At 41.4% G+C, this 13047-nt stretch overlaps 1 protein-coding gene across 1 annotated transcript in view; it reads left to right on the top strand.

Annotated features, from left to right (window-relative positions):
* LOC126474259 (solute carrier family 2, facilitated glucose transporter member 8-like) overlaps positions 1–7601 on the top strand; it is a 296736-nt gene extending 289135 nt beyond the window's left edge. The window contains exon 5 of the mRNA XM_050101727.1: positions 1066–7601. Within this exon, the coding sequence (XP_049957684.1) occupies positions 1066–1662 (597 nt within the window). The 3' untranslated portion in view covers positions 1663–7601. The remainder of the gene's footprint in view (positions 1–1065) is intronic.
* The last annotated feature ends 5446 nt before the right edge of the window (positions 7602–13047 follow it).

Genomic DNA, 13047 nt, shown 5'->3' on the forward strand with positions numbered 1-13047 from the left:
ACTCTTATGATTTGGAGCTCCTTACAGAACCATCACGAGATCTATCCATCACTATTCTCGTATTTTCGTTGTTATGCCTCCCTTCATGAATCCAAACTTGTCACTAAGCGTTACTCCAAAGTGATCTCTGGTACCTGTCAATGTTCTTCACCAAACAGGCAGAGACAATCAATCAGTTGTTCAAGGCACAGACTTTATTCTCCTCCCAGGGCAGTCACGTGGCAGTTGTGTGGCCAATCACCTTGCAATTCATGTGATGAGCACTGTTGCCATATGAATGATAAGAACGAGATGTTGAAATCGTAAATATGTTATTATGACACTTTGTTACACGCTTTTAGTTCAGGTGTGTCAACGGCCTTGCCGCAGTGGATACACCGGTTCCCGTCAGACTAACGAAGTTAAGCGCTGTCGGGCGTGGCCGGCACTTGGATGGGTGACCATCCGGATTGCATTGTTTGGGGGAGCAGACCAGACAGCGAGGTCATCGGTCTCGTCGGATTAGGGAGGGACGGGGAAGGAAGTCGGCCGTGCCCTTTTAAAGGAACTATCCCGGCATTTGCCTGGAGCGATTTAGGGAAATCACGGAAAACCTAAATCAGGATGGTTGGACGCGGGATTGAACCGTCGACCTCCCGAATTGACCATCCGGGCCGCCATGAGCTGTTGCCATTTTTCGGGGCGCACTCATCCTCGTGATGCCAACTGAGGAGCTACTCGACCGAATAGTGGCGGCTCCCGTCAAAGAAAACCATCATAACGACTAGGAGAGCGGTGTGCTGACCACATGCCCCTCCTATCTTCATCTTCAGCTGAGGATTACACGGCGGTCGGCTGGTCCTGATGGGCCACTTTTGGCCTGAAGACGGAGTGCTTTTAGTTCAGGTGTAAAGGGACTTTATATCTAAGGCATAGGCTCCTGTGTACAAGTGGCGATCGTCATAAGGTCAAACTGTCAGTAAAAGCCCCTCTAGGGTCACGTCTTTCCTTTCCCTTTAGAGGTGTTACTTTCGATGGGTGAGATTCTGCATTTGGTTCCTGGAAGACGTGCTTTCTGTTATACAGGAAGCAGGGACGTCCATCTCCCCGCAGCTGTCGATGGTGATAACGGGTGCCATCCAGTTCGTGGCGACCGGATTCTCTTCGGTGCTGGTGGAGAACGCGGGTCGTCGCCCGCTGATGATCAGCTCCGGGCTGCTGATGACGTTCTCGCACTTGACGCTGGCGGTGCACCAGGGCTGGCCGTGGCTGCAGCTAGTGGCCGGCTGGCTGCCGCTCGTGGCCATCAACCTCTTCCTCATCGGCTTCGCCGTGGGGCTGGGCCCGCTGTCGTGGCTGCTGATCGCCGAGCTGCTGCCGCCCGGAGACAAGCGCTGGGCCGTCGGCGCCGCCACCTCCGTCAGCTGGCTCGCCTGCGCCCTCATGACCGGCTTCTTCGACGAGTTCGTCCGCCTCTTCGGCACGTCGGCCGCCTACTGGGTGCTGGGCTGCATCTGCGCCGCCTACACAGTCTTCGTCACGGCGCTTCTCCCGGAGACGCGCGGCCTCACGGGCCACCAGATACAGTGCCACCTGTCGAGGCAGGGCGGCACCTCCTGCTGCATAAGTTCCGGCAGCTGCGACAACGTGCAGGAGACCGACCAAACGTCAGGACATGTCTAGCAGCAAGTGGCTTTCTCTCCCAGCAAGACCGAAAAGAGACTGTGCTGTTGCCCTCATTAGAACTGTTTGGAAAGGAAAAGAACACTTCTGCCGCAGTTGATATAGTAGTCAATGAATCATCAAACACACACCCTCTCTCTCTCTCTGTCTATACGCACACACATAAACAGACACACACACACACACACACACACACACACACACACTATCTCCCATCAGTCACTTGCGAGGTAAAATAATAGACTGAAATTGTTGATGACTTTCCCCTTCACAAAGGCTACCGGCAACTTACTATGGTACTATCTATTTTGGGTCGACAATCTTTTCACTCGTTTGACGCTGTTTACCACGACTTCTTCTTCTCTGCTTATCTCTTCATCGGAAACTAGTACTTGCACTCAACACCCTCAATTATTTGTTGAGTGTATTCCGATCTCCTCCCCTACTCCCCTCTGCAGCTCCATCTATTTCTTGATGTATTGATACATGTCCTATCATCCTGTCGCTTTTTCTTGTATGTGTTCTCTATGTGTTCCTTTCTTCTTTCACTCTGCGAACCATGTTCTTACGTTATCAGTCCAACTAATGTCCGCCCCCGGTAGCTGAGTGGTAACTGAGTGGAAGGATCAACAATCGGACTTTAACGGATGTCACGTGACGTCCGCAACGACCAAACTCAACGATAAAAAAAAAAAGTGGTCAGCTCGACAGGCTGTCAATCCTAAGGGCCCGGTTTTGATTCCCGGCTGGGTCGGAGATTTTCTTCGCTCAGGAACTGGGTGTTGTGTTGTCCTAATCATCATCATTTCACCCCCATCGACGCGCAAGTCGCCGAAGTGGCGTCAAATCGAAAGACTTGCACCAGGCGAGCGGTCTACCCGACGGGATGCCCTCGTCACACGACATTATTATATTTAGTCCAACTAATTTACAACATCCTTCTATAGCACCACATCTCAAATACTTTGAGGCTCTTCTTTTGCGTTTCTCCCACAACCCATCATTCACTTCGATTCAATGCTGTGCCTCAAACATGCGCTCTTAGAGATTTCTTCATCAAATTGAGGTCGATGTTTGGTACGAATGTCCTCTTTTTCTGTCCTAACCTTATTTCGATGTCCTCTTTGCTTTTTCCGCCGTGTGCTGTTTAACTTCTAACGTAGCAGAATTCCTTCACTTCATCTATTTCGTGGTCACAAATTCCGATGTGAAGTTTATCGCTTATCTCATTTCTGCTACTCCCCATCACTTCCGTCTTCTCTCTATTTGCCCTCAACGCATATTCTATACTCACTATACTGATTATTCCACTCAGCAGGTCTTGTAATTCTTCTTCACCTTCAGTGAGGATAGCCCTGTCATCAATGAATCTCATAACTGGTACCCTTTCACTCTCAGTCCCACTCGTGAACGTAACTCCTACTTCCGTTATTGTGTTTACGGTGTGTAGATTGAACAGTAGTGCCGGGAGATTGCATTCCCTTCCTTACTTCCTTTTTAATCTAACTGTTCCCTCCTGATTTTTGTACATAGTCTTTTCGGCCATGGTTCTATACAGCTTGCACTTATTTTCCTTAGGACCATCAAGATCTTGCACCATTTGACATTGTAGAATGAAATTACAGAAAAAATCATCTAGACAACCGTCAGCGCCCACCAATGTTTCAGTGTGATGATACAGAAAATCTTGTGGAGAAGAACATTTTAGTCGGAGTTGGTGCGTTAATCATTGAAATTATCAAATTCTCTCTCTCTCTCTCTCTCCCTCTCCCTCTCTCTCTCTCTCTCTCTCTCTCTCTCTCTCTCTCCCTTTCTCCCTTGCCCCTTCCTCTCTCCCTATTCCTCCCTCCCTAAAACACACACACACACACACACTAACAAACAAAGAAACAAACACTTTTGAGAACTCATTTTCCCTTTCTTTGCTATTGTGCGCATCGAAAAGATTGTTAAAAGCTAACTAAAATATATTGGTAATAATTATTGCTCATTATTTAAGTGAGATGATATAGTGAAATGACTGGAGAGAAGGTGCATAGTGTTATTGCCCTCCTATAGACTCAGCTTTCTACAATCTGTTTGATTGTGCACACATCAATCCGATCACTCAGGTCATTAATTCTAATTCTGAGGCACCATTTGTGTTTTCCGTCGTGAAACAAATCCTGTGCCTGTAATACATATATAGCTGGACGCGAATTAGTTTGTATGATTTGTTAAGAAGGATAGACAGGATTTCATACAAATTGATGATTATTATTCTATTGTCATCTCCTAATTTTTCTTCTGATCTAACTCTCCATGTATTGTTGCAAGGCTTTCTCAAACACTGATCTTAATCCCACGCTTTGGTAGCAGGGTATGCGAGTGTATACGAGTCAGGATAGTTTTTGTTTCATTTTTTCACACACTCACTCAGAGTCAGTGTTCTCCTTTGTTGTGCGGTGAACAAATTTGAAAGCATTTGGAGCCAACTGCTTTAGGCAGTTAAAAAATTGTCCCATCGAGAGTCCTTGCACAGTGTGCGCATCATTCTAGTGAATATAAGTACTTTCAAGTTACTTTACCGAAATTCAGTCCTATTGTTTTAATTTTGTTAATAATTTCCAGAATCCCTGAAAATCAAAAACCAAAATTAATTACAAATACTGTAGTCAATTACGCAGAACTAGTCTGGGCCGTATATCTGGGTAACGGTATCTGCTTAAAAAGTAGACGTACTCTTGCATTTGCTTTATTATAACTGAAGATGCCACATAAACTGTATAAAGCAGATACAACACCAACCCCTTGCCATAATTCAGTTTTGTGAAGATGTAAAGGATTATTATCGATATCCTTCGCAAAGAGTATAGATTGTGTTATGAAAAATCGGATCACATCGAATTGACAAGGAATAGGGGTCCGTCAGAAGATGACTTTGTAATAGCAGTCCTCACTGTAATTGTTGTTCGCGTCAGTGATTCATTGAAGTATGTCTTAAAAATTGTTGATTAACCGATGGTAATTAACGAGCACTTTATATCTGGTAAAGATACAAGAGCTCCGCTCATAGTACCTGGAATATTCGTTTCGTTGGCTTTCTTTAGTCATCAATACATTGGACGTATAGGGAAGACAGCTACTCAGGATGTAGAGTCATATATGCAGGCGGGCAGTGCACTCTTCTCCGTCGTTTAGTTTATCGGTTCTCATTTTTTTAAATTGAAATTTATGAGTCAACCTGCTTTCGAAGGCATAAGGGAGCGGTACCATATCGTGCAGATGTAAAGAAATTGCTTCTGTCTAATCCGTGATTAAGTCACCTACGAAATAAATTCTACAACCATTTAGAAAGTTGATAAGTTTTATTGCTCTCAAGAATATTGTTAAAAATATGTTGTTGTGTTTTTGTTCCATGCCAATACACGCTCATATTTGATGGCTTATTCAGTCTGGCTGTATGTTGCATAGTGTTCCCAGTGCCAACACTGCAGGCGAAAGCAACGAGTTTACATTAAAGAAACTAAGATTTACTTTTGCATTCTTAATTTAAGCACACAGAATATTAAAAAAAAAAAAAACAGTTTCAGCAACATCTAAGTTGGAATACCGAAGGATAAGTAACCGATTGTTCAGCCTTGCCAGGTTCAACGTCACAACAGCGTGACCCATTTAAAATGTGAAATACAAAATAATATTCCAGACGAGAACGTATAGATCTTCAGATGTGGCATATCGTGGATGTCACACATTTTATTGTTGTGAATCAAGCCGACAGTCACTGCAGTGACTGATTCTGAGAAGCTACAATAAAAATCTTAAGAAGAAAGCTTCCTAAATATGTCCCTAAAAATTAGTGCAGTTAATGTCTTTAAACTTCAGTATTACATTCTAAACATAAACCGAAAGAAAGAATCTCCAGTGAATTTCTAGTGCCTACAAAATCCCAATACTTCTTCAAAAACAGAGACAGCGACTGAAGCTAGTGAATTCATATAATACGCTTCGGTTTAATTACCCGAAAACGTTCCCTCCTGATGCCAACGGCTTGCCGCAGTGGTAACACCTGTTCTCCTCAGATCACCGAAGTTAAGCTCTGTTGGGTTTGGCTGGCACCTAGATGGGTCACCATCCGTGTCTGCCGAGTGCTGTTGGCAAACGGGGTGCACTCAGCCCTTGTGAGGTCAACTTAGGAGCTACTTGACTGAAAAGTAGCGGGGCCGGTCACGAGAACTGACAACGGCCGGGAGAGCTCTGTACTGACCTCATGTCCCTTCTTAACCGCATCCGGAGACGCCTAAGGGCTGAGGATGAGGCGGCGGCCGGTCGGTACCGTCGACTTTTCAAGGCCTGTTCGGACGGTGTTGGTTTTGTTTCTGCCTTGTAGATACCTCTTCAGAAAATGTTCCGGGGCTCCGGAGTGCTACGTCATGAAGTATTATATTGTTTTCTTTATGTAGAATTGATGACATTTAACTGGTTATAGCAGCTGGAAATACTTTCTGTAACACAAAGTTTTATCTTATCTGATATTAAGGTTGTCAGGAAATCGTATGCCATTTACTTTATTTCACTCGCAGATTGGCCAAATTTCTCTTCGGTCGCCTGCGAGAAGTTTGTCTCTTTGTATAGGGATTTGCTGAAGTGCTTTACTGCTGTGTTCCTGCTACAGCGCTGCCCTGGAGACAAGCAATGCTGGTACTGATTCTGCATCTGCATCTACCCTCTGCAAACCACTGTGAAGTGCATGGTAGATGACACGTCCCACTGAACCAATTATTAGAGTTTTCTTCCGTTCCAGTCACGTAAGGAAGGCGGGAAGAATGATTCTTTAAATGCCTCCGTGTGTTTTCTAATTAATCTAATGTTGTCCTCGCGATTCCTACGGATGTGATACGTAGGGTTTGCGGTATCATCATTTCAAGCCGGTTCCTGAAACTTTATAAGTAGGCTTTATCGGTACCATTTACGTCTATCCCCAAGAGTTTGCCAGTTCACATTCCTACTCATCTCTGTAACGCTGTCCCACAGGCCAAAGAAACATGTGACCATTTGTGCTACCCTTCTATGTATACGTTAAATACCCACTGCTAGTTTTATCTTCTGTGAGTCCCACACACTTGACCAATTTTCTAGGATGGGCCACATGAGTTATTTTTAAGCAATCTCCTTTGTAGACTGATTGCATTTCCCCTGTATTCTACCACTAAAACAATATATCTGTTTTACTCAGGACTGACCCATCATTCCATTTCATATCCCTATACAGCGTAACACTGAGGCTTTTCTATAAGTTGACTGATCTTATAGTCATAGGATACTACCATTTTTCGTTTTGTGAAGCGCACTTCTTCTTCTGCTTGTAACTTCTGCTTTTTGCTAGCTTGGAAGTAACTTTATATGCTCTGGCAAAGAAAAAATATTATCGTATCAAAAACATTACCTTTTTACCTATTGTAAGGAAATTCATAATTTGCTCTGTTAATGCACAAGTTCGTGTTTCATCAAGTAGGAAAATGGAACAAAATGCGATAGATGATAGCTTAATTTTTTTTAATCAGATGAAGAAATTCAGCATAAAACGTTTGTTACATTAATATTACATACAAACTATTTACAAGGAAGTGTAATTTCAGTGGGATAAATGTAGTAAAAAAAATCAATGAACAATAGATTTCTTAAAAATACACATCCGACAGAATATCATACACAGTACATGTTCACCTATCAATCACAAAAGTGGTTCCTGAGCATATCTCATACGTGTGCCTTTCTAGCTTTAATTAACACACAGACACTATTGTGCAAAACTTTGAAGTGTACGAATATCAGTTTTAGGTCTCGTGTACAAATAAAACAATTTATGTGTTCGTTATTGTAATAGTATGAAAAAACTAGACACGTGAAGTGCTTGTCAGTTTATTATATTAAAAGTATAAAATAATTAAAGAACTAAATTACGAAATTCTTTCACCAAATCCCACCGTTCCCCTGGTTTCATTTGGTTGTTTTATGTGATGACAAGTATTTGAGGAATATAGGAATGCTAAGTTTACTTGTGTATATCTCACTTATTTCTGTAAAAAAGAGGAATTTGACTGGAGTGTAGAAAACCATACGATACCTTTTAAATCAAAAACGGGAAAATGTTCTCGTTTTTCATATATAGGTAAATACATCAGTTTGTAGGCGTGGAAGAGGTTCTGAAGATTCTACAACATCTGACGCAGACTATGTACTACGGCATTTTCGAAGTGGTACATGTGGACATGTTTTCTTCACACAGTGAATACATAAATTTTGAAGTGTGAAACATATTTCTAATGTTAATCAAACGTTTTCGTGAATTCTTTAGTTACGTTTCTCCATACAGAGAAAATACAGATCGCTCTTTTAAATTCTGCCCACCCTTAGTCACGATGCTACAGTTCAGAAAATGCTACAATAGCAAAAGCTCACTCGAGATAATTATCAGTGTGATGATTGCGTTTGCAGTGTAGACTCTTATCCGTCGTTATCAGATGTCGTACAATTATTTCATTAAAATTTATGAAAGCTTGACGGGCCGTCACATGGGGATATGTATCTCCGACAACTAATAATACTAATGCTTTTCTTTCAATATTTTGTCAAATTTCTCTTAATAGTGGCAACCAGTTTCGTTCAAATTTCACCATCTTTAGATCTGTGAAAACAAATAAAAGGTATGCTGAGTTTTATCTTTCATAACTAATTTGAAAACATATACGATAAATGGTTCAAATGGGTCTGAGCACTATGCGACTTAACTTCTGAGGTCATCAGTCGCCTAGAACTTAGAACTAATTAAACATAACTAACCTAAGAACATCACACACATCCATGCCCGAGGCAGGATTCGAACCTGCGACCGTAGCGGTCGCTCAGCTCCAGACTGTAGCGCCTAGAACCGCACGGCCACTCCGGCCGGCTATACGATAAATATAAAAATGTATAACAGACAACCTATCAGCTAATGTGCTGTGTTCACTTCCCGTAAGTAACTAACTTACACACGTCATAAAGTCAAGAACACTAAGGAGTAGAGGCTAACATGTTAGGAGGTGTCGCTCTGTCTGTTGTGGACTGACAAGACAGCCAGTCCACAGTGACGGGTAACCGAAAGGCACGCGCTTAAACTCACGCAGGATGGCGTGAGGTCTGAAACAGGATACGTAATGAATGCTATAAAGAAAAGTATGTAGCTGCTGGAATACTTAACTTTAATCCATCATTTGTATACATCGTTCTTGATGAGACATGCTTCATACGATAACTATCAATTGCTATGGCGCCTTGCTAGTTCGTAGCCATTGACTTAGCTGAAGGCTATTCTAACTATCTTCTCTGCAAATACGCGAGGCTTCGTCAGTGTTGCATCGCTATCTAAGTGTCCGTACAACTGGGGCGAGTGCTAGTAAGTCTCTCGAGACCTGCCGTGTGGTGGCGCTCGGTCTGCGATCACTGACAGTGGCGACACGCGGGTCCGACATGTACTATTGGACCGCGGCCGATTTAAAAGCTACAACCTAGCAAGTGTGGTGTCTGGCGGTGACACCACACTGTCTATGTCGTACATCACAATGATGAAGTCACTGCGTTAAAACTAAATCGTTGCAAAGATAAAATGAAGTATTGGACAGTGGGGAAAACCAGAATGGAAAATAATCTTGCAGTCTACATCTAGAAGAAATTTTCATTAGACTTGGATACTGATGTACTTCTTTTGCGTGTATCCGCCCCAGTTTTATTATTATTATTATTATTTATGAAGATGCGTACAGCACATCGAATTAGTAGGTTCGTCTGCGATTACACCTGGTATCGCATAGACGTATATGTACGTCATATGTGTGTTTCATATTAGCTACTTTATGTCAGACTTAGCGTGACGTTTGAAATTTTAACGAAATTGTTAATCACTGTTTAGGAAAATGAGACACTAGATTGCAATGAAGATGTTAGTGTACTGATGTTTTCCTTATCACTGCCAATACAAATCAATCTCATCCGTCTTTTGCGTCTCGTGCGAAACTCCTGGAGACGTTGTGACAGATGGATTATCGGCTTAGGAGATTTCTGCACGAGGCATCAGGTTCTGACAAGGCATGCGCTGTGTTTCAGAAAACGTCACTTCGCTGTCAAATTTCAGCTCTTAGAGAGTGTATTGGCTTAACTGGTTAAATATTGCTTCTGGAATATATCACCAATGTTATTATTATTTTTTTTTAAATGGCATCAATAAGTTACCTTATATTGAATGTTTGAATAGGTGGTCTAGTAAAAGTTGATGAAACTCTTATTAAAACACCTACTAAGATTAAAACGCAGTTATTTTAGAAGAGATGTTAATTCCATGTTAGTCGTGCATTAGACACGCAAATGAGATAGTACTGTCCATAAGACGCTCCAGTACCAGTGTGAAGCGTGTGAATGACGATCCCAACGTTGGTGATATCTGTCAGGTGCGATCCATGTAACAACAATAGACAAAATGAGTGATAGGGTTTATGTCCCTCCATTGACAAAGATGTCATTATAGACCGATCACTAGCTCATAACTGGACAAGAATTGAGAAGGAAATCGATCATGATCATATTTAATAAACAATTGTGACGCAAAATTAGAGGGAACCTGAATTACGAAGACCAGACTGGAATTCGAACCAAGCACCTCTCAAATAAGAATATTTCAGTTGATTTAATAAAGAATTTTTAAGTTAAGCAGTACTGGAGTAGTGCTCTCTATGTAATTCCATTCCTAATTATGCTTTCGAGAGGAGTATTAAGAAAGTGCTCTGTATGTAATGCCATTCCTAACGATGCGCTTGAGAGGGAGTATTTGCTCCCAACTGTCTTGACATTCGGGTTAATATTTTCACATCCATATGATGTTTGACAGCGTCGATGAAATACAAATGATTGAAGCCTGTCTTTGAATTACGAGTGGCATTATATATTGCAAAATGAAATGTGGAGTAAACCAAAGCATATCAACAAAAGTCTGAACTTAGCTTCTTTCTATTTAGTACGTAGTTAATTACGTTTTCAGGTCAATTTTAAATGAAACTGAGAACAAATTGATGCAGATAATGTGACATCGAAATTATGAATTAATAATGGAGAAAAACCTCCAACTGTTTAAACTAATCAATAAAATTCGTATGATAATGGTAAAGGAGACATATTGTGAGAATATTTCAATCTGAAATAAATTTACATATTTCTCACAATTTCATTAGTGAGATAATCTCATGATAACGGGGTGAAATTGCTAGAAGAAAAGTCAAAGAGGAGACTTCTATTTTTCCTGCAGGACGCTACTCTTTAAAACATTTAATTAGGCCGTAATATAAAACAGCTAAATGAAAAAGTATAATAAGTACAAGACTTAGCTTTATTTCCAATTCAGGACCTACAGACTAATTTATATGGAAACATTGCTTGTATTTGAGGTACTCAAGGATTTTGACTACAATTAATTAAGGAATAACGTTTGGTTCAACTGATTACATTTTTTAATGGAATGTCATTTTAACTCACATTGGTGCTTTTCTACCTTCAGCTGATGTATTAAGGTTGCACTGTAATCTGTACAGTCTTAGGTACTACATAACTCTGAAACACTCTACATTCAAAATTTGCCCAATAATCATGGCAGTTAGACAGATACGGTTATCACTCCGTTATTCTCACTACTCTACAAAAGTCCCTTGAGCTTACTGGTAGGTTACCCATTTTTGCTTACGTTGAAATATGATATGAAATACAAACTGCCAAGAGCAAGAACAATACTTCCATAAAGAGAAGAATGTTTGTAAACATGGACCGAAAATTTATGTTGTGACGAAGTTTTTCTGGAAGTAGGCATACTTGTCTGTAGCGTAGCGTTGTATGGAAATAACATGTGGAAGATAAACTATTCAGACAAGAATAAAAATAAGCTTTTGAAATGTAATGTTACAGGAGAATGCTGAAAAACTGATTACTTGTTCGAGTAACTAAGGAAAGGTTGGTTTTGCTATGGTCTTCACTCCGAAAACTGTTTTAATGCAGCTCTCAAAGGTACTGTCTTATATCAAAACCTCTTCGTCTCTGAGTACCTACTGCAACTTACATCCTTCTGAATCTACTTATTGTATTCATCTCTTTGTCTCGCTTTGCAATTTTTACCCCCACGCTTCCCCTCAGTACTAAACTGGTGATCCACTGATGTCTCAGAATGTGTCCTATCAACCGATACCTTGAAACTTCCTGGCAGTTTAAAACTATGTACCGGACCGAGACTCGAATTCGGGACCTTTGCCTTTCATGGGCAAGTGCCCTACCATCTGAGTTACCCAACCACGACTCACGACCCGTCCTCACAGCTTTAATTCCGCCAGTACCTCGTCTCCTACCTGTGAGGACGGGTAGCTCAGATTGTGCCAGCGCGGTAACCCAACGCGTTCGGTCAGAGGGTTGGCTGCCGTCTGTGATATAAAAATAAATAAATAAATAACTGTGTGAATGGGTCCGCGAGGAACTTGAAGGGGTGTCATTGGGAATCCACCGTGAACAACAAACCATAATGAACAGAAAACGAGATCAATTAAAACAAATTGGTAGAGCACCTGCTCGTGAAAGGCAAAGGTCCCGAGTTCGAGTCTCGGTCAGGCACACAGTTTTAATCTGCCTGGAAGTTTCATAACAGCGCACTCTCCGCTGCAGAGTGAAAATTTCATTCTGGAACAGATACGTTATTCTAGCCAGGTTGTACTACAAATTTCTTGTCTCCCCAATTCTATCCAGCACCTCCTCATTAGTTACGTGTTCTGCGCATGTAAACTTCAGCATTCTTCTATAGCAGCACATTTCAGAAGCTTCTTTTCTCTTCTTGTGTAAGCTGTTTATTCTCCATGTTTGACTTCCATTCAAAGCCACTCCAGACAAATACCTTCAGAAAAGACTTCCTAACACGTAAGTCCATATTCGATGTTCAAAATTTCTCGTCCTCAGAAACGCTTTTTTTGCCATTGCAACTCTACATTTTATATCCTCTCTGCTTCGGCGATCATCAGTTTCTTTGCTGCCCAAATGGCGAAATTCATCTACTGTTTTAAGTGTCTTTGTTTCCCAATCTAATTTCTTCATCATCAACTGATGCAGTTCGACTATGTGCCATTATCCTTGTTTTGCTCTAGTTGATGTTCATTTCATATCCTCCTTTCAAGACACTGGTCATTCCGTTCAACTGCTCCACTAAGTCCTTTGCTGTCTCTGACAGAATTATAATAAACAAGGAGAAGCACACATAGCAATCAGGTGCAATCCCATTAACTTTTGTTACTTCTGCATATCTAGATTTCGGCTATAAATGGTCATCTTCAGTGCTAAAATACAAGG

This window comes from Schistocerca serialis, chromosome 1 (genome assembly GCF_023864345.2).
Source record: "Schistocerca serialis cubense isolate TAMUIC-IGC-003099 chromosome 1, iqSchSeri2.2, whole genome shotgun sequence".
NCBI lineage: Eukaryota > Metazoa > Arthropoda > Insecta > Orthoptera > Acrididae > Schistocerca > Schistocerca serialis.